This window comes from Schistocerca piceifrons, chromosome 6, assembly GCF_021461385.2.
Source record: "Schistocerca piceifrons isolate TAMUIC-IGC-003096 chromosome 6, iqSchPice1.1, whole genome shotgun sequence".
Taxonomy (NCBI): domain Eukaryota; kingdom Metazoa; phylum Arthropoda; class Insecta; order Orthoptera; family Acrididae; genus Schistocerca; species Schistocerca piceifrons.
In genome coordinates this window covers 292,033,809-292,057,177 of record NC_060143.1, presented here as the reverse complement: position 1 = coordinate 292,057,177, position 23,369 = coordinate 292,033,809, and the positions used below count along the sequence as shown (strand labels likewise).

The 23,369-nt window shown below is 40.6% G+C and overlaps 1 protein-coding gene across 3 annotated transcripts in view; it reads right to left on the bottom strand.

Moving 5' to 3' along the window:
- Positions 1-78: 78 nt before the first annotated feature.
- Positions 79-23,369, bottom strand: part of LOC124802488 (integrator complex subunit 8) — a 195,740-nt gene continuing 172,449 nt past the window's right edge. For all 3 annotated transcript variants that reach the window (XM_047263298.1, XM_047263299.1, XM_047263300.1), the window contains exons 15-17: positions 2,643-2,797; positions 1,268-1,459; positions 79-301 (exon numbers count right to left, since the gene is read on the bottom strand). In XM_047263298.1, coding sequence (XP_047119254.1) covers positions 182-301; positions 1,268-1,459; positions 2,643-2,797 — 467 coding nt within the window. In that variant the 3' untranslated portion in view covers positions 79-181. The remainder of the gene's footprint in view (positions 302-1,267; positions 1,460-2,642; positions 2,798-23,369) is intronic.

The following is a 23,369-nucleotide window of genomic DNA, read 5'->3' as shown; positions in this document are numbered from 1 at the left end:
GCACATCCGAGGCATGCAGTCCCAAAGCTTCAGAAGGGAGATAGAAATTGTGAGACCATTTTACTGCATTAGACAGGATTAACATTGCTTCATAATATAATTTATTTGAAATGGTTTTTGTCTAATTTAATATTTACAATATATAACTTCATAGAAGTAAATGAAAAATTTGCTGCCACAGTTAGCAAACAAACTGCCTTGCTAAAGATCTAAGGAAACGAGATTTTCTTAAATTTGCTGCCTCTCTCTGAATTTCTTTGTTGTTATTTGCATTGAGTTCCAGGAGGCCAAGCACCCTCATCTGAAAAAGAATACAAAATTAAATTAATATGATGTATGACTTCTACAACAACAACAAAAATTAGGAAACAAAACATTCCTCCAATGAAGTACTTATCACAGAGCAGCCAAAATAAAACATGCCCAGAAAGTGATACAAACAACTCGTCACTATGTGTTGTGGGTGTACCCCTCTGACTTGCTTGGGTGTGAGGGTTTATTACTATCATAACCAACTAATGTCTCAATTCCTAGTCACAGTACAAACCAAAATTAATGTTTTCCTACTGTGTACAACATTGTATCAGCCACTACAAATTTCTTAGATGCATAATGTCATTACATACCCACTTTCGTGTTAACATAATTATAATTCCTACAACCTACACAAATGAAACAATGTCCACAACGGAAAAAGGTGGGGGAGGGAAGCCCATGGGATACAATGAGGTCCACCCACATCATCATCGAACCCCTGCCAAGTTTGACTATTGGGACGTAAACTCAGCCACAAGTTGGAAACAGTGTGAAACAAGCCTCATCCGAACAAATGACTCTTCACTTTCCCACAGGGCACGACTAGCATGTTCCTCCACCACTACCCTGCTATCCATACCCCTCCCGGCTGTAGGCCTCCGTCTTATCCGCACTTCTCTTCACGGCAGATTGCTGCCCACATCAGATGCACTCACTGTCGGACCCCACTGTATGGAGGCGGTATCATGTGTATGTAAGTTGTTATTTTGTGAATGTGTGATAATTGTATTTCTAGAGGAAGAATTTTGTCTGAAAGCTTAAATATTCTGTATATTATTTTTCATTGTGCCTGTCTGTGACTCATTGCCTCCTCTATGTAGTGAATAGCAATCTATCCTTTCCACATACAAATAAATAATTTAAAAGTTACAGGTGCAACCTTTTCATATTTTTTTCCTCCACAGAACAATAAATTGCACTTAATGCTAACACATTATTTGATTTAACTTACAGCTTGATGTTTCCTCTGGTGTTCTCCACGTTTAGAATGTAAGTGTACAAGATACTCAAGAATAGTTATGTCCCAGATACAGTTGTAGTAGGAATCCATTGAGTCACTACAACTGCTGCTTTTAACATCCCCCAGGCTTTTAAATGCTGTTGCATAATCTGTTTCCTCAAGAAACTGACACAACACAGCTGCCTGAAATAATGAAGAAATGCCCAATTATTGATATGTAATAACGCACTAAGGAATACAGTCACAGAAAGAAAAACCATAATAACAATTGCCTCAGACATCAGACTGATATCCATCATTCAGTGGTAGTATTGTATTTCAACTTTGATGATAATTCTCACGGTAGACATTACTGAAATCTAAAATACGGATCTATAGTATATGAGAAATGATCTTTTATAAACACTGTTGCTCAAAAGAGTTCTCATAAAATCTGAAGCACTATTAAGTAATAAAATGGCTACGAAAAAATATATATAAGAACATTCTAGATTAGAATTTATGATTTGTTTATAAATCCAAGGCAGTATCATTTATCGGAAAACAAGAGAATAAATCAGTTATTTAAATAATGTAAAGTAGTAGCTACTGTGTATTAGATTGTTTAAACTCTTAATCAGAATAAACAATGGACGACAAAGTTATATCAAATAACTTAATAAGAAAATTTAGAAAAGGTTAGACTGCTACTCAACATACAGAGGAGAAGTTGAGTTGCGAACAGGCACAACAGGGACTGCTACAAATGTAAGCTTTCAGCCAGAAGGCCTTTCTCTAAATCACACACATGACCGTTATCTCAGCAACTTTGCATGATGGTAGAAGCAATATGAGTGGGAGGGGTATTGAGGAGGCCAGGGAGGGATAGCAGGGTAGGTGTAGGAGACGGTGAAGTGCTGCTTCTGGAAGCACGCAGGGATTTGGTGGGGACAGAGTTGGGCAGCTAGATACAGTAAGAAGGTGGGGAGGGGGGTGGATAGATGGGTGAAGGACAGGGACTAACAAAGGTTGAGGTCAAGGTGTTTGCTGGAACGTAGGATATGTTGCAGGAAGAGTTCCCACTTCTGCAATTCAAAAAGCTGGTGCTGGTAGAAAGGATCCATATGGCAGGGGCTGTGGCACAGTCAACGAAGTGGAGAACATTTTGCTGGGTAGTATGTTCAGCAACTTGCTGGTCTTCACTTTAATGACTGCTGAAGGCTATGACCAAAAGGTAAATGTCTTTTAATTGTACCTGTCTGCAGCTTAACATGTCTCCTTTACTGTAAGTAGCAATTTATCTCTACCTACATTGTTAATATTCCTACCAGGAGTTTTCATTGTTTGAATTTACACAATAGCTTTATATTAAGATCATAAAGGCTACCTGAGTGTGACACTGAAGCTGGCTGCAACATTTTATCATACGGCGAAATGTTAGATCATCCATCACTGATCTTGGAAGTGGTTGGCTAAAAAAGTCACTCACCAGAATTGCTGCTTTGAGATAGTAGGAAAGTGAGGCCTTGTAATGACCCAGAACTGAAATTATATTTAAACCATTACTTTTCAATTTTTATACGAATTCCAATATTTTGTATAATAAATATTTATAATTGGAAATTTAAACAGTTAAATCTGCCAATGAGAAAAATAATAATAGTGAAAACTCGAGATTCATAATGTATTATGCTGGTAAAGAGATGCTGTGTCACAGCAAAAACAAGATCTAAAGCAATACGCCATTTTTTTTTTTTTTCAAATTTTGAATCAACTGTTTTTCACTCTATACTGAAGATTGTCCATTTTCTCTAAACACCTAGAAATGTAAAATTATGCAATTTACAGAACAGAAAAAATATAGTATCCAATCATATCAATGAATCACAATTGGAACTGATTGATTCATACAAATACCCGGATGTAAAAATTTGTACGGACGTGAAATGGAATAACACACTCAGCTGTAGGTAAAGCTGGTGATAAACTCAGTTTGTTAGTAGAATGAGTTTATCGCTCACATAGAGATCATAAAGACAAGATTCGACTAATTATAGTATAAACAGAGGCATTTAAGCAATCATTGTTTCCATGCTGCACATGTGAATGTAACAGGAAAAACCCTAATAACTGGTACAATGAGACATGCCCTCTGCAGCATAATGCAGTGGTTTGCAGAGTACAGATGTAGATGTACACTCCCTTCAATCCATTTGGAAGAAGCTGTCCACCCCATAAGTCAAATACTTCAAAATTTGGTCATCTCTCCACCCCCCCCCCCCTCCCCGAGTTCCTGTTATTCATTTGTTGTAACTTCAACTGAAAATACCACTTCAGTACACAAACCCATCCAAAAACCAACAGACTGCCCACAGAATCCTGTCTAGAACAATTTTAAACCAAATTCAAAAGTGATAACCCCCCCCTCTCCAGCCCTCCTCCTCCAAACCATTGTATCCGGATTATGCAGTAACTCCTCACTCCTAGCACTGCTTCTGAATCCTTCCCAAAAAATATCACCAAAACCCCAAATCTTACTTGGGCTAAATACCTACCCAACCATGACCTGAAGTTAAACCACTCAATCATCATCCTCCCAGCAGACAAGGGCTCCACTGGTGCAGCAATGGATTGTGAGGAGTATGTGCAGATAGGCTGTCAACCATCAGACACATCAACAATGCAAAAAATTGCTACTAAAGACGTCAGTCCTCTCAACAAGACTGAATTGCAGAAAATCGTGGAAACCCTAGGCCTCTCATAAGGACTCTGAGCTGCTTTCATAGAACATGTAACCCCTCTGGATCTGTACATTACCCACTTCCTACTTGCTTCCCAAAATACACAAATTCAATCACCCTGGCCGCCCTGTACCCGCTGGCTTTAACATGCTCGTGCCAGCATGTACTCAGTGGCTCATGCACGATTCTAGCAATTATGCTATCGGGAACAGTCTTAAAGTTTGTTGTTTTACCTATCAGCCAGGCGCAACAAACAGGTGTGAATACAACTCTGTGTGACCCTTTGTTGAGAGAGCTTTCTGAACAATGAGATATCAGATAATATGCAATTAATCTAGTGTACAATTATTTTATACACAATCTTCCATTAAAAAAAAAAAAAAAAAAAAAAAAAAAAAAAAAAAAAAAAAAAAAAGGACTTCTGCCACTTTCAAAATAAACGGTTGATATTTAAATTGCAGCTCAGGGCATTTGAATAAGACCGCTGCCCCACTGTGAGAAACAGAAAGGCAGCACCTCCAGATAAGGGGAAGAATGAATAAATGCACTGCTCCACAGCGAGAAACACAATTCTCAGTGCCAGTGTGAACATGTTAAAAGGTCCACCGAACGCATCTCAGCCCTGGTAGACCAGTACCTCCAACCCCATTGCACACCAATCACTTTCAGGAGTATCAAGTGAAATTTGTCACTAGATTGAGGACTTTTTGGTAGGAAGGAAACAGCATGTTATCTCAGATGGACAGTTATCGTCAGATGTAGAAGTAACTTCTGGTGTGCGCCAGGGAAGTGTGTTAGGACCCTTGCTGTTCACATTGTATATTAATGGTTCAAATGGCTCTGAGCGCTATGGGACTTAACTGCTGTGGTCATCAGTCCCCTAGAACTTAGAACTACTTAAACCTAACTAACCTAAGGACATCACACACACCCATGCTCGAGGCAGGATTCAAACCTGAGACTGTAGCGGTCGTGCAGTTCCAAACTGTAGCGCCTAGAACCGCTCGGCCACTCCGGCCGGCGTATATTAATGACCTTGCAGGCAATATTAACAGTAAAATCAGGCTTTTTGCTGGTGATGCAGTTACCTTAAATGAAGTCCTATGTGAGAGAAGCTGCATAAATATTCAGTCAGATCTTGTTAAGATTTCAACACGGTGCAGAGACTGGAAACTTGCTCTAAATGTTAAGAAATATAAGACCATGCACTTCACAAAACGGAAAAATTTAGTATCCTATGATTATAATATCAATGAGTCACTGCTGCAATCAGCCAACTCATGCTAACAGCTAGACGTAATGTTTTGTAGGGATATGGAATGAAATGATCAAATAGCTTCAGTCACAGGTAAAGCATGTGGTGGGCTTCAATTTATTGGTAAAATACTGGGGAAGTGCAACCAGTCTACAAAGGAGATTGCTTACAAATCACTAGTGAGACTGGTTGTAGAATATTGTTCAAGTATGTGTTACCCGTACCAGAGAGGACTAACAGGGGATATTGAATATGTACAGAGAAGGGCAGCACGAATGGTCACAGGTTTACTTAATCCATGGGAGAGCGCCACAGAGAAACTATCCTGAGAAAGTCTCTTTTTTATCATCATCATCACATATTTTCACACAATCAGATTTTACTCTCTTAGTATCTTTTTGACAGGCATTTACTTAAGTATTTCTTCTTTAGATCAATTAGAGCAAAGTTTGGATTTGTTGCCTATACTTTCTCACAACCTCCCTTCCATAATTCATCCACATCTTTGAAATCCTTGCAAACTTCGCTAATTTTCGTTTTGAAAGTGCTATGCAATTTATTTAACTGTTGCCCTACTCTGACTTGCAGATCATGATGGTTAGAATCAATTTTATAATTTAAACTATTCAGTTTTGAGGTACTTTCATCCTTTAATGCTTTAATAATATGCTTTAGTTCTTTTTTTTACTAGCTTTACTCTTACTACTTAACTGTTTGCTATCAGATTCCAACTTATTGTTCAGTGTTTTACTGCTGTCCTTTAGTTCTTTGTGATAGAAGTTCAGCAAACAGTAATTTCATCCAATTTGGTGGCTCTGCTTTACCACTTGGCATTCCCACTGGTTTTAAAGGAGTTTCTAGCATTCCCTGACTTGGCTGAACTTATCTGATGTATTATTATCATTATCTGATAATTGTATTAATCCTACCTTTTCTTTTTGGACCGCAACTTCAATTTCCCTTCATGAGAAAATGGTTCTAGCTTGCAGTAACACTGAACTTTACTTCAGATGCTGGACTTATTACATTGACAGAACCGTGACTCATTAATTTCAGTTTCTAATTCTGAGGACTCATCATCAAAGATTGCTTCCATCTTAACTTTCACATTATTCTTATCAATACATTTCATTTTTAATAGCCTGTTAGAAACAAGTAACAAATAACTTAAATATTATTTACTTATCTTAATTGCTTGATCTTGATAAGTGATGTCGGTGCAATGTACCAGCAACTGTGATGCAATGTGTCGTGACGTAATGCAGGCAGCAGCAGCTGTGGCAGTTATGCAAGTATCACCTACTGCAGTAGCTACAGGGGGGCTGCGCACCAGTGAGTGCTTGCAGTAGCTTGTAGGTAACTCAGAGGTCCACACAGCTCTGTAATGATGCACAGTCTTCTTCTAACCTCAGCGACAGTGGTAGCCATGATCCAGTGTCATCTCTTCCCTCCTTCCGTCATGATCTAAGTTACTGTGGCTAACATTCACAGTTTAGTTTCCAGATTCACAAGCAAATCAGCACTGTTTCACTCTGGTTTTGGCATATTTCACTTCGGTATCCTGTTAGTGCCTACCAATTTCACTGTTTTGTACGGGTCACTTTCACCGTTCAGTTTCCCAGCTGATGCACCATACGTGGGGCCACAGGTAAAATAATATTCCTCTTCACCAATTTTACTAGAGCCTGAAAACTAATTCTGCTATCAGCCAGAAAGCGATGGAGAACATACTGACCATAATCTCTAGTCTGCTAGTCCACATTCTTCTTGTGCTCACTGAAAGAAAATGTTCCTACTAACTATTTACTCATCGGGATCAGGAACTTTGACTATAAATTAAATTTTTGAGTTCTAACTGATTAATATATTCAGTTGAAATTCACATGTGCAAACATAATAATATTCCTGATAATAATAATAATAATGTCCCTATCATAAACAGCACTATTAAGAGGGCTATGCCGAAAGTTTTTAGCAGCCCGTAAACCGTAAGGCAGAGGACAATGGAGTTGTTTTCATTCGAAAGAGCAATGTTTTTCGACCTTGGGACGTGCACGCGCAGCCCCTGGCTAGCGGTGATCCCCCCACAGCGCGGTAAGAAGGCACAGGCAGTGCTGAGTCAGAGACGGTGCAAGATGGAGCTGTCGCGCCGCAACTTTCGCGCCATGATTTTTTACGGTTATAAAAAGGGTTTAAGTGCCGAAGACTGACATTCTTCTTTGCTGCGTGTTTTTGGTGAAGCTTCCCCTTCTAGGGCCACAGTTGGAAATTGGTTTCGCGACTTTTTCGAGGGGTCGGCAGTCAATTGAAGATGAACCTCGTCCCGGTTGGCCAGTAACAGCTGTGACTCCTGAAAAAATTGATGCTGTGAGGAAAATGATCAAAGAAGATCCACATCTTACATTTTGTGACATTGAAGGGACCCTAAATATTGGATCAACAGTGGCACATACCATCGTTCATTGTCACTTAGGTCTTACCAAGAGATGTGCCTGTTGGGTGCCACATTCCCTGAGAGAAAGCCAAAAGGAGGCGAGGGTGGACTGGTGTCGTTTCATGCTCGAAAAATTCAATGGAGGGAAGTCCCAAGACACCTACAATATCGTCACAGGTGATGAAATGTGGGTCTACCATTATTACTCTGAAACAAAGAGACAGTTTTCTGTGTGATGCTTTCCAGGGGAGGAACCACCCACAAAAGTGCGACGAAGTCGGAGCTCTGGAAAAAAGATGGTGGCAACTTTTTTCACACAGATCGGGCATCTCACTTCTGTGACCTTGGACACACGTCGTACAGTCAATGCTGAATGGCACGTGAACAATTGTCTTCCAAAAGTCATCGCCACATGGAAGTCACAGCATCCAAAGTCCAAGAGTGGGCACCTTCTGCTGCATCACGACAATGCATCTGCGCACAGGGCTGCCAGAACGATGGACTTTCTGGAGAAGTAAAAAGTGCGATTGTTACCCCATCCCCCCTATTCACCTGATCTGGCCCCCTGTGACTTCTTTCTGTTCCCTAAAACTAAGGAAAAAATTCAAGGGCAGCGGTTTTCATCAGATGAAGAGGCCATTGCAGCGTACGACAGTGCACTAAGTGACATTCCAAAACAAGCTTGGACTGACACATTTTCTAAGTGGTTTCAGAGAATGGAAAAATATATACATGCTAATGGAGAGTATTTTGAAAAGTTGTAAATGTTTTTTTGCAAATAAATTTTTCTTCACACATTCTGCTTAAAAACTTTCGGCATAGCCCTCGTAGCAGTTTAGAGGCGACCTCTATGGTAAGATCCCAGTAAAATGGTCTATCGCCCTGACTTCTAATAATCAAAGTTAATTAATCATCACAAAAATGGAAAATAATCTCACCACTTGCCACACAGTTCTGTCAACATTATGGGCAGCACACAAACACCATGAAATCCAAGCGATTCAGGATAGTGCCAGTCTTTGCGAGTTCACTTCCTACTTTTACTGAATGAGTTTGGTAGGTACCTAGTTCTAACGTCATCTGAGGCAGCACATAAGCCGGCGTTTGACTGATGCGTACAGATTTATAACTCAGTGCATAGTATCTCTCTGCTGTCCCTCTGCACATATTTATATATGGGCGCAACAGCTCAAGGCATAGTCAGCAGCATCTATATGGCCACTTTCTCAGACGTATATTATTTTAAAAAAATAATTATCTAGTGAAACAATTTAAAATCTTTGTAATTTCTATATAATTAAAGTTGAATTTGCTTTAGTTACTGAAAAAATTTCAGTTCAACTGCATTTTAACTTTGCCATGTAGAAGTTTAGAACAGAAGCGACAGTAGAACATGACCTCTGAACTACTTCTTTAAAAGTCCTTGTATTGATTGTTATTTGCATTAAAATCTTGAAACTTGGTACAGTTGTATTATTTAATGAATGTAATCAAGTGCTGTAATTAGAACTTTGTATCATTAATACAAATATGATACTTAATCTTTTACAAGTAAGGATGTTTCTGTTCCAAATTTTGTTTTTAGTAAATTATTTGAAAACTAATAGAGGTAGCTTTATGGAGACACAAAATTAATGTTTTCATACAACACTGAGGCTACATACCAATTTTCATCTTTCTGAGCCTAATATGTAGCGCCTTCAGTTTTCATAAAAATGCCGATTTTGACCAAAATATTGTTCTGATCAAGTTGAGACTTGTAACAGTTGATTATGAGATGCATTTGCACATTCTGAACAATTTTTAGCTTTCTAGCTGCATTATTTAGTGTCAGTTTATTTTCTTGAAACATTTGGTGAATAAATTTAGTTGAATACAATCATTCTGAGATTTAACAATTTTAACATTAAAATAAGCTGAGTAGCACAGTCGCCGTAGTGTAGTGGTTTTAATACTAGGCTGTTGCATGGAGGGTCGTGAGTTCAAAACTCACCTGAACTGTACAATTTTAATTTCTATATTCAGTTCAAGTACATTCTAGAAGTATCCACAAATGTCAAGAATCATTGTACTGGAATGTTCTGTAGCTGTATATATACAATGTATGCTGTGGCCATTCGCATCCATGCTCTTGTATGTGCAAGTGCTGAATAAACCTACGTTAAGTGAAGTTAGTGTTTGTTATTCATCTACTTACACCTTCTTCTATGTGACATTATTCTGGTGGAGGCACTGGGTATTGGAACTTATGATACCGCACATTATCGACGACACAGTGGCTGCCATCAGACAGAGCTGCCATTTACATGGCGAGAAACCTGAGTTCGAGCCATATTCAACAGATCGCTATGTATCGGAGACAGAAGAAGAAGAGGACGTTACGATGACAGCAACTGTGTGCCACCACATGAGACATCCTTCCGAGTTCTCTGGTGATGATGGCCAAGATCCAAACAAGTGGCTGAAGGTATATGAGCGTATAGTCAAATTTAACAAATGGGATGACACCGTGTGTTTGGCTAATGTATTTTTCTACTTGGAGAGCAATGCCAAACAATGGTAGGAGAACAATGAGGAGAAGTTCACAAGCTGGGAAGTATTCCAGGCGGAACTGCACAAGTATTTTGACGACACACAATGACAGAAGTGCAAGGCTGAAGATAAATTAAAGTGCAGGGCACAGCATCCAGGAGAAACTACAGTATCCTACATTCAAGACGTTTTGGATCTGTATAAAATAGTGGATCCTAGAATGAAGGAGGAAGATAAGGTTGCACATCTCATGAAGGGTATTGCTGAGGACATATATAAAGCCAAACTCCTGAAGGAGGTTTCGACAGCAGACGACTTCATAAAATATTGTCAGTATATCGAGACAATGCATAAAAAAAGAATTACGCGCAAGAAGTTTGAACAGCTTCCAAACGTCGTATTGATGTTTGTGATGGAGGAAGAAACTGTTTTCACAAGTGTTCTACGTCAGATAGTGAGAGAAGAAGTTCAGAAGGCACTTGGATCGCACAGCGAGTAAAAAACCGAGACGCTTCAAGAGATCACAATGGAGGAAGTGGAACCGACATTGAACCCAGTCTCTCGTCCTTCATTTCCCTTTAAAACGGTAAAAAAAATCAAGATCCAGGTGAAGTTATGTTCCTACAATGCCACATGAGGAACCTGTTTGGGCACCAAGGAAGACTGATATCTGGAGGACACAGGATAACCAACCAGTATGTTTCCACTGGAAATGACTGGGGCAGTGCGCTATTGTCGAGAAAGGTGGCGGATATTAGATGATGCCTGCACCAGAAGATTGCAGACCGATCTTAGCCGACGCCAACTCTGGGAAGGCGAAGATGAACAAGAAAATGTGGGTGCAGGACGATGTAGGTCACCATCGCCGCAAGCTAGCCGCTGGAGAGGGCGCTCCCCAACACTCCGATCAAGGTCTCCATCACCGTTTAGAAGCTGCAGCCGATCACCTAGCCGCCGCAACATGGAAAACTACAGGGTGCGACCTTCCTTGGAGGTCGATCACTACAAAAATGACAGGAAACTACGTCGATATCCTCGTGGATGGCCGACCAGCCCAAGCTCTTGTGGACTCTGGAGCACCATATTCAGTCATTTCAGAGAAGTACCAGCGCCAGTTGCAGAAAGCCATATTTGTCAACAGTAAAACATCTCTGCAGAAGGTGGCTAATGGGAAATATGTAAAACCTACAGGAAGATGTGTCATTTGTGTGGATATAAGTGGCCATATACAGCCCTTAGAATTCATCGTCTTATAAGAATGTAGTCATGACGTCATTCTTGGATGGGACTTTTTGAAAGCTTCTCAGACAATTATAAATTGTGGTCGCTCGAAGATTACATTAGATGAGATGAGATACTGTGGACAGGAAGATGTGCATCCAAGTGTGTGGAGACTGTGTGCTGGATGTAGTGATCATTCCTGCAGTCAGAGCTAAAAAGGTAACTGTCATATGTCATGCCATGCATCAACCCATGGATCTTGTAGTGCAATGTAATAGAAGCATACCACTGAAGAATAACTTGGTCATCCCAGCCTCTATTGTCTCGTTTAAGAATGGATTCGGTGAATTGTGGATAGTTAACTGTCGCCAAGAACTGCACATCCTTCCAAGATGCATGTGCATAGCAAATGCTGAGCCGTTAATTGCAGAACACCTGAGCATCATAGAAACCTCCCATGCCGAGTCTGTGGACAAAATTAGTGCTAACACTACGAGACAAGATCTTCTAGCTCAACTATCACCAGATCTCACTAAGGAACAACAGAAGAAGCTACTTGCCATTCTTCAAGAGTTCTCTGAATGCTTCAATCCACAGGTGAAGAGAGAATTAGACAAATCCATGGTGAAGCACCAGATTAGCACTGGAGACCATCAACCAATAAGCCAGAAAGCATACTGTGTGTCAGCAACAGAATGTTGAATAATACGAGACAAGGTAGAGAAAATGATGAAGAATGACATCATTCAGTCTTCGCAGAGCCCATGGTCAGGAAGAAGAATGGCAGTTGGCATTTTTGTGTTGATTACAGGAAGCTTAATAAGATAACTAAAAAAGACGTTTACCCTCTTCCACAAATTGATGATACACTAGATTGTCTGAAGGGGGCTAAGTTTTTCTCTACCATGGACATGTACTCGGAATACTGGCAAATCGAAGTAGATGAGGCTGATTGTGAGAAAACTGCATTCATCACCCCCTGAGGGCCTGTATGAGTTTAAGGTAATGCCGTTTGGTTAGTGTTCCAAGTGTTCCAAGATGGCCGCCGAGTAAGTGACGCCAGAAACCATTTCCAGAAAGTTAAGTGATTTAGACAGGAATATAATTTAGTTTAACGCCGACAACAAATTAAATACTTCGCGAAGTCGCGCTTAAGCTTAAATTTTGTAAACGTGTTTGTTTCTTGTTTCACGGTAATTTAACTAGTTTCTCGGTAACAAATAAGTAAACTACCGTAAATAGCGTATAACTTCATTGTTTTAATACAGATTTCAGAAAAACAGCGTAACTTTATGTCAGAAACTTGCCTATATACATTTGTTTATAGGCCTAATTCTCGTAACGTTTTTGGAGAATCAAAGTTAAAGTATCTCGTTTAATTGTCCTTTTTTTCCTTCCATCGAGTGAAATATATAATAAATAGCGTATACCTTCGTTGTTTTAATACAGATCTCAGAAAAACAGCGGAATTTTAAATCAGAAACTTGCTTATATACATTTGTGAATAGGCTTAATTCTCGTAATGTCTTTTTTGATTTTCGGTAATTTAATTGATTTATTCTAGCTAAAGTATTATTTTTGCCATGAGTGAGAAGTGCCTGACTTACCGTAGAATTGTTAGTTCCGGGGTTTGGTGTGATGGATGCAGTAGTTTTTTTCACTGGGGGGGACTGCAGTGGCGTGGGTGTTGGGAAAGTGGATCAGGCTCATCAGTGGTTATGTAGGATTTGCAGCAGAGATAGGAAGATAGTGGAACAGGAGGGGAAAATTGCTGCCCTTCAGGCTGAGCTAGATCAGGCTAGGGAAGATCTGGACAGGTTAAGGAGGGAGAAGGGCAAAGAGAGGTGGGAAGTGGCAACAGGTAGCAGAAGGAACAGGCCTAGAACTAAGTCTGACAGTTTTGTGGTGAATGTCAAAAATAAGTTTGACCTGTTGCTTCAGTTAGAAACTGATGAGCCTCAAGCAGAGGTAGGTGTAGACAGGACACAACAAACTTTCAATAGGAAATTGAAAAAGAATGTAGGAAAGTCATCGAAAAGGAAGAAAGTTTTGTTGTTAGGCAGTTCTCATGCCAGAGGTGTAGGCCAACTTCTGCAGGAGGAATTAGGACCAGAATACCAGGTCACAAATTTTTTCAAACCAAGTGCTAGTCTGGATCAGGTGACAGAGGATTTAGGTTCACTCTGTAAAGGATTTACCAGGGAAGACACCGTGGTTATTGTGGGAGGGCCAGGGAACAGCATCGACAGAGATCCTGGGTACAGTATAGAGTGTGACCTGGTAAAGATTGCGTCGGCATCGAGACACACCAATGTTGAATTTGTATCTGTCCTGAGATGTCATGACCGGCCTCATTTGGACTCTTCTGTTGGGAGAGTTAATTTGGAGTTGGAATGGCTGCTTGGGTCGGGTGCGGGGGGTCATATTGGTGTGGTTCCTGTTGATTATCTCAGTGGGTGGGACTATACCAGGCACGGCCTACATCTCAACAGGAAAGGGAAGGGGAAACTGGCTGGGGTAATAGCAGGAAATTTAAGGGGGGGGGGGGGGGGGGGAGAGGCACTGCCATGAATGGTAAAATACCAGTGGTTACAGGTGTTGGAGCAGAAAGATGTCAAGTTCTACGAGAGGTCAGGATTGAAACAAATCTTCAGTTTAGGAAAGAAATTAAACAGCACAATTCTAGCACATTGGATCACCAATCACAGCTACCAATTATAAATTTTCACCAATCACCAGAAATTTTATCTCCACCAAGTTGTATCTCAGTCCTAGGTAATTGCATTGATGAATTAAAGTCACCCAACCCAGTTGACATAATCTGCCTCTCTGAACACCATGTGACCACTGGTATAGGAACTAGGCCTAAGCACAATGAGAAACTCAGACAGGAGAGTACTGCAAATGTTAGAATAAGGAAAGGTTCTCATAAAAGTATAATTAAAAATAATGTAAGTATATTTCATCAAAATATTGGGAGTTTAAAGAATAAAGTAGATGAGCTTCTGGTTTGTTTAGAAGATTTAGAAGCTGAGAATGAAATAGATATACTATGCCTGTCTGAGCATCACATTGTTACTGATATGGATAAGGTAAATGTAAGTGGTTATAAGCTCTCTGCACATGTAATGAGAGAAAATATGGAGAAAGGAGGAGTTGCCATATATGTCAAAAGTTATCATTGTGCAAAAAGTATAGAAACAAAAAAGTTTTGTGTAGAGAAACATATAGAAGCATGTGCCTGTGAGCTTAAATTAAATAAAGGCACATTTATAATTGTAACTGTATATAGGTCCCCATCAGGAAATTTTCATCTATTTCTGAAAAATTTGGACTCCTTGTTGTGCTATCTGTCAGACAGGGGGAAGCAAATTATTATTTGTGGGGACTTCAATGTAGATTCTCTGAAAGAGGGTAATAGGAAAAATGACCTTGAAGTATTACTCGGTTCTTTCAATTTGACACCCGTTATTGATTTTCGTACTCGGGTGGTAAAGGATAGCAGCTCACTGATAGATAATTTCTTTATAGACCAAGATAAATTTAACCAGATAAATGCTCAGCCTGTTGAGAATGGTCTTTCTGATCATGGTGCACAGCTAGTTACAATATATGACATAGCTCCATTCAGCAATACTAAACAGTCCTCCAAAGTAGTACGTTCAGTCAACGATTTAACAATTGCAAATTTCAGGGAAAGCCTACAGCAGTTAGACTGGGATGAGGTGTACCGTGAACCTGATGCCAATTTAAAATATAATTTATTTCATGACATTTTTGTAAATGCATTTGAAAACTGCTTCCCCAAGAAAATAGTTAAATATACTCGTAAGAAACCTTGTAACAAAACATGGCTTACTAAGGGTATAAAAATATCTTGTAACCGGAAAAGGGAAATGTATCTGACAGCAAGAAAGAGTAGTGACCCAGAAACTATCAAAAATTATAAAAACTACTGTGTTATATTAAGAAAAGTTATTAAAAAATCCAGGGATATGTGTATCATGTCTGAAATCAGCAACTCTGATAATAAAATTAAAACAATTTGGAATATTATTAAAAGAGAAACAGGTCAACCAAGAGCAGAGGAAGACAGTATTACCATCAAATTGAATGAAAGCTTTACAAACAAAAAGTCAGAAGTTGAAAATATTTTTAATAATCATTTTCTAAATGTTGTGGATATAGTAGGATCCAGGTGTTCATTAGAAGATGCTAGGCTGTTAATGGAAGAGGCCATACCTATGCAATTTGATACAATTGAAATCTCACCCACTTCTCCCTCTGATATTAGGAAAATAATAAACTTGCTTAAAAGCAAAAACTCACATGGAATTGATGGCATTTCCAGCAAAATACTAAAAGCTTGTTCTCGACAGATAAGTAAGATTCTCAGCCACCTGTGTAACAGCTCTCTGGAACAGGGCATTTTCCCTGATAGACTGAAATATGCTATTGTTATACCTTTGCATAAAAAGGGGGATAGATCTGATGTCAACAATTACCGTCCAATCTCCCTTCTAACAGCTTTATCCAAAATTTTTGAGAAAGTAATGTATTCAAGAGTAGCTTCACATATCTGTAAAAATGATGTACTAACAAAATGTCAGTTTGGTTTCCAGAAAGGTTTTTCAACAGAAAATGCCATATATGCTTTCACCAGTCAAATTTTGAATGATCTGAATAACCGAACACCACCCATTGGGATTTTTTGTGATCTCTCAAAGGCTTTTAATTGTGTAAATCATGAAATTCTGCTAGACAAGCTCAAGTATTGTGGCATGAGTGGGACAGTGCACAAATGGTTTAATTCGTACCTAACTGGAAGAGCACAGAAAGTTGAAATATGTAGTTCTCATAACATGCAAAGATCAGCACATTCCTCAAACTGGGGAACTATCAAGAATGGGGTTCCACAAGGGTCAGTCTTGGGTCCTTTGTTGTTCATATTAATCATACTAATGACTTGCCATTCTATATTCATGAAGAGGCAAAGTTAGTTCTCTTTGCTGATGATACAAGTATAGTAATCACACCTGAGAAACAAGAATTAACAGATGAAATTGTCAATACTGTCTTTCAGAAAATTACTAAGTGGTTCCTTGTAAACGGACTCTCACTGAATTTTGATAAGACACAGTACATACAGTTCCGTACAGTGAATGGTATGATGCCATTAATAAATATAGACCTTAATCAGAAGCATATAGCTAAGGTAGAATATTCCAAATTTTTAGGTATGTCCATTGATGAGAGATTAAATTGGAAGAAACACATTGATGATCTGCTGAAACGTTTGAGTTCAGCTACTTATGCAATAAGGGTCATTGCAAATTTTGGTGATAAACATCTTAGTAAATTAGCTTACTATGCCTATTTTCACTCATTGCTTTCATATGGCATCATATTTTGGGGTAATTCATCACTGAGGAATAAAGTATTTATTGCACAAAAGCGTGTAATCAGAATAATAGCTGGAGTCCACCCAAGATCATCCTGCAGACATTTATTTAAGGATCTAGGGATATTCACAGTAGCTTCTCAGTATATATACTCTCTTATGAAATTTGTTATTAACAACCAAACCCAATTCAAAAGTAATAGCAGTGTGCATAACTACAATACTAGGAGAAAGGACGATCTTCACTATTCAAGATTAAATCTAACTTTGGCACAGAAAGGGGTGAATTATACTGGCACTAAAGTCTTTGGTTACTTACCAAATAGTATCAAAAGTCTGACAGATAACCAACAAGTATTTAAGAAGAAATTAAAAGAATTTCTGAATGACAACTCCTTCTACTCCATAGAGGAATTATTAGATATAAATTAAGAAAAAAAAAACAAAAATATTAAAAGAAAATAAAAATAAAAAAAATAAAGAAAAACAAAAAACACAAAAAAATAAAGTTGTTATACACTCCTGGAAATGGAAAAAAGAACACATTGACACCGGTGTGTCAGACCCACCATACTTGCTCCGGACACTGCGAGAGGGCTGTACAAGCAATGATCACACGCACGGCACAGTGGACACACCAGGAACCGCGGTGTTGGCCGTCGAATGGTGCTAGCTGCGCAGCATTTGTGCACCGCCGCCGTCAGTGTCAGCCAGTTTGCCGTGGCATACGGAGCTCCATCGCAGTCTTTAACACTGGTAGCATGCCGCGACAGCATGGACGTGAACTGTATGTGCAGTTGACGGACTTTGAGCGAGGGCGTATAGTGGGCATGCGGGAGGCCGGGTGGACGTACCGCCGAATTGCTCAACACGTGGGGCGTGAGGTCTCCACAGTACATCGATGTTGTCGCCAGTGGTCGGCGGAAGGTGCACGTGCCCGTCGACCTGGGACTGGACCGCAGCGACGCACGGATGCACGCCAAGACCGTAGGATCCTACGCAGTGCCGTAGGGGACCGCACCGCCACTTCCCAGCAAATTAGGGACGCTGTTGCTCCTGGGGTATCGGCGAGGACCATTCGCAACCGTCTCCATGAAGCTGGGCTACGGTCCCGCACACCGTGAGGCCGTCTTCCGCTCACGCCCCAACATCGTGCAGCCCGCCTCCAGTGGTGTCGCGACAGGCGTGAATGGAGGGACGAATGGAGACATGTCGTCTTCAGCGATGAGAGTCGCTTCTGCCTTGGTGCCAATGATGGTCGTATGCGTGTTTGGCGCCGTGCAGGTGAGCGCCACAATCAGGACTGCATACGACCGAGGCACACAGGGCCAACACCCGGCATCATGGTGTGGGGAGCGATCTCCTACACTGGCCGTACACCACTGGTGATCGTCGAGGGGACACTGAATAGTGCACGGTACAGCCAAACCGTCATCGAACCCATCGTTCTACCATTCCTAGACCGGCAAGGGATCTTGCTGTTCCAACAGGACAATGCACGTCCGCATGTATCCCGTGCCACCCAACGTGCTCTAGAAGGTGTAAGTCAACTACCCTGGCCAGCAAGATCTCCGGAACTGTCCCCCATTGAGCATGTTTGGGACTGGATGAAGCGTCGTCTCACGCGGTCTGCACGTCCAGCACGAACGCTGGTCCAACTGAGGCGCCAGGTGGAAATGGCATGGCAAGCCGTTCCACAGGACTACATCCAGCATCTCTATGATCGTCTCCATGGGAGAATAGCAGCCTGCATTGCTGCGAAAGCTGGATATACACTGTACTAGTGCCGACATTGTGCATGCTCTGTTGCCTGTGTCTATGTGCCTGTGGTTCTGTCAGTGTGATCATGTGATGTATCTGACCCCAGGAATGTGTCAATAAAGTTTCCCCTTCCTGGGACAATGAATTCACGGTGTTCTTATTTCAATTTCCAGGAGTGTATTAACTTAAGTATGTTGTTAAATTAACCTAATTATGTCATGTATTGGAAAATTCGACTCGTTCCACATCATTACGAAATATCGTATTCATGATCCATGGAACTAGTATTAATCTAATCTAATCTAATCTGTAGTGCGCCAGCAACTTTTGAATGGATGATGGATAATCTCTAAATAACAAAGACACATCGTCCACTTCAGGTGACTTAGAAGATTGTGCATGCTCTGTTGCCTGTGTCTATGTGCCTGTGGTTCTGTCAGTGTGATCATGTGATGTATCTGACCCCAGGAATGTGTCAATAAAGTTTCCCCTTCCTGGGACAATGAATTCACGGTGTTCTTATTTCAATTCTAAGTCACCTGAAGTGGACGATGTGTCTTTGTTATTTAGATGGCTTTATAGTGTTCTCAGAGACATTTGATGAACACACAAAGATTATAATCTTCTAAGTCACCTGAAGTGGACGATGTGTCTTTGTTATTTAGATGGCTTTATAGTGTTCTCAGAGACATTTGATGAACACACAAAAAGACTGAGGGCTGTTCTTAAGTGTCTCCAACAAGCCGGACTGAAACTTAATCCAAGAAAGTGTCTCTCTGGAGCAAACGAAATCAAAATACTTTGACACCTTGAGTCAAACAAAGTGTGCAGCCAGACCCAGGAAAGGTGAGATCTATAACGAAATTTCCTATTCATAATAGTACTAGATATGTGAGAAGCTTCCTTGGATTATGTTCTTATTTCCGTTGTTTTATGAAAGATTACTGTATCAAAGCTAGGCCGCTCTAAGAGTTGTTAAAAGCCGATGCTAAATTTATCTGGGGTGGTGCTCAACAAGATTCTTTTGATGTGCTGTGAAAAGCTCTGACAACTGACCCTGTACTTGGTCTGTATGATGAGAGAGCACCTACAGAACTACACACAGATGCCAGTGGGTATGGGATCGGTGCTGTTCTGGTGCAAATTTCGAATGGAAAAGAGACGCAACAGGATGACTCGCCAGGTGGGCACTACGTCGTCAAGAGTATGATATTACCAAGGTGTACAAAAGTGGAAGAAAACACCAAGATGCCGACTGTCTCTCAAGAAACCCTGTGCAAGACCATCAAGACTTTGATGAAGATAGGGACTGTCTCGCTGCACTCCAGGATCTCTCTGCTGAGCAGAAGAAGGACGCCAAGATATCTCAAATTATGCTTGCCTTAAATCGGTCAGAGTATGTGAAAGGACAATTTAAGGTAGTTAATGGATTACTTTGCAAGAAAAACTTTGATCCATTTGGAAAGACGTGGCTACCAGTGAATCCTAAGCACATGCGCTTACCGTATTTACTCGAATCTAAGCCGCACTCGAATCTAAGCCGCACCTGAAAAATGAGACTCGAAATAAAGGAGAAAAAAAAAAAAAAATTCCCGAATCCAAGCCGCACCTGAAATTTGAGACTCGAAATTCAAGGGGAGAGAAAAGTTTTAGGCCGCACCTCCAAATCGAAACAAAGTTGGTCCATTGTAATATGAGACAATTTAGGTCGAATGAATGACGATACAGCCACACTAGTTTGGTTCGAGTCATAAGGTTAGCAGTTAAGCTTTACCAGGTAGCCATTGCTATGCGTCAGGCGCTCCGTCCGTATTTATACCGGTACCCTTCCTTTTTCACCCGCTTCGTCTGGTTTGAATCGATTGCTTATATTGCTTTGATCTGATAAGTGCTGTTCTCTTTGTTACAGGTGTTTACATCACTCTAAACTGAAAATGCATTACTGTACTGTGTCATGCACTGTTTGTCGCATTCTGGATAGTGCGTGTTTACGGCCTGTCGCCGCTCGCGGCATGGCTTGCTTTTGAGCGCGCTACCGCGCTTACAATTAAAAAAAGAAGAAGAAGAAGAAGTGAGGAATCGTCTCATTAGCGAAACAATGGTAAGAGACTGCTATTTATTGTTACTTACACTGCTTTCTTTGATAATGATCAACAAGAACCAAATAATAGACTGAGTATGATAGAACATGTTCTGAACAAGAGTTAGGCGAAAATTTTTCTGAGTTTGAAAATCTTTGTGGCCGCTTCTTTAGTACATCAAATTCTGCACAGAAATTAGTCATCTTAGGTTTAAAAATCTAGTCAGTTGCCGTGCTTCATTTCTGACTGTATCACTATTAGGCATAAGAATAATACGAATATAAGCATGACACGATACGTATATTCTTCCGCATTTGCTGTTGTCTCACTCTAGTCTCGTAGTTTATTAGGTAGACAGGATTTAAATGAGATAGCAGCAAACACGAAAGAATACATGACAAAATGTTTATATTCGTATTATTCTTATGGTGAAGAGAATACTGCATGTGATTCACATTTCATCAGGTTCCTATTAGCAACCATCTCTTCTCACAGGTAGGAAAAAATTCAGAACGTATTGACAAACATCCCAAACAGTCTTGCCAGTCGGATTTTCGTAGTACATTGAAATTCTGCTAGCTACATTCGAAGATGAACAATACGGAATTTGTATTTACTTCGTTGGATAACGTATGAAAATGCAGTGGTCGAAACTCGGGGCGGAGAAAAAAAGCTCGTCTTCCACCTTTTTTTTGTTAAAATTTATTAACTGACGCAGAGGTTTTGGCGCCAGTATTTATCTTTGTGCTTACAAAGCATTCCTGTGTAGCGCTACATATATTCGATGGCAGAAGTGTTGTGGCGGCACCTACCAACATTTTTCAGAACTTCCGCTTGCTTTGCACTCGATTCTAAGCCGCAGGCGGTTTTTTGGATTACAAAAACCGGAAAAAAAGTGCGGCTTAGATTCGAGTAAATACGGTAGATGTTCTACAGAAATTCCATGACACACCTGAGGCCGGACAGTTAGGATTTATTAAGACATACAATAGGATCTGCAAGAGATTTTTCTGGCCAGGTTTATTTAGGAGTGTCTGTCACTATGTGTCGCACTGTCTGGAGTGCCAGAGGAGAAAGGCAGTTCCTCAGAAATTACGTGGCGGACTTATACCAATTCGACCAGCCGAAACACCTTTCCAGTGTGTTGGAATTGACCTCTTCAGACGATTTCCAATGTCTGCTAGTGGCAATAGATGGATTATTGTTTGCACTGATTATCTGACATTCTATGCCATTACAAAAGCCGTGAAAACAGCCAAAGCATTCGAGGTAGCCAAATTCATCGTGGAAGACATTGTATTAAAGCACGGTGCCCCAAGATCGTTTATTACAGATCGAGAGAAAGTTTTTCAATCGAATCTTGTGACAGAGATAAACCATTGGTGCAACATTACTCATCAAATGACAACTGCCTACCATCCGCAAACTAACGGGCTTACTGAACGGCTTAATAAGACCTTGGCCGACATGCAATCAATGTTCGTCAGTGTTGAGCAGTGATGAGGTGCTACCTTTCATGACATTTCCCTGCAACACCGCCAAACAAAACACCACAGGATTTAGGCATTTTTCCTGGTCCATGGGTGTGAGGCAACTACGACAATGGACATTGTGTTTCCGTTACATCCTGATGATGTGGATGACAACTAAGTCGGCCAGGTGTTAATCAGAGCTGAGGAAGCTTGGCAGTTGGCTCGACTCCGCATGCTGCAGGCTCAAGAAAACGATCGCCGAAGGTATGACGTGAGCCACCACCCTGTTGTATACCAGCCTGGTGACCTCGTCTGGATCTTCCCTCCTGTTCAGAAGGTTGGTGTCTCTGAGGAGCTCCTCAGGCGCTACTTTGGACCTTATAAGGTTGTAAGACAGTTGTCTGATGTTACTTATGAAGTTGAAGATTTCGATCCCGACACAAGACGACGAAAGATCAGAGATACAGTCCACGTCCTTTGAATGAAGCCCTATAAGGGTCCTGCAACCCATGGTAAATTCAAAGCTCCAGCAACAGGTAACAAGCAGAAAGGTGACGAAGAACATAGCGGCAATGGAAGTTCTAAGAAGATCACCGCCAGGGTGAACATCAGTCATCGGGAGTCGGAGTATGCAGGACCAATGACTCATTCCCGGACTAGGATGACGTAACACCAAGACGCTGTTCTCTTAAGGAGGGAGCAATGTTGCAGAATAAGCTGAGTAGCACAGTCGCTGTAGTATAGTGGTTGTGATACTAGGCTATTGCATGGAGGGTCGTGAGTTCAAAACTCACCTGAACTGTAAAATTTTAATTTCTATATTCGGTTCAAGTTCATTCTCGAAGTATCCACAAATGGCAAGGATCATTATACTGGAATGTTCTGTAGCTGTATATATATCGTATGTGTTCTGGTCGGAGGCAGTTCACTCCACACTCTTGTATGCGCAAGTGCTGAATAAACCTTTATTAAGTGAAGTTAGTGTTCGTCATTCATCTGTTTACACCTTCTTCTACGTGACAATATAGTGAAAAAGTTTAGAAAAGGTACATTAATTTTAATTCCATTCTTAGATTATGACGCAATACTTTGTGTGCTACACACAGGCACATTATGACGACGTCTCTCTAGTAACAGTGAACTGGGGTAAGTCCCAGCATACTTGCTCGCCTCTGTATCTCTCAAATGATACAGCACTTGTTTCATCACACATTGT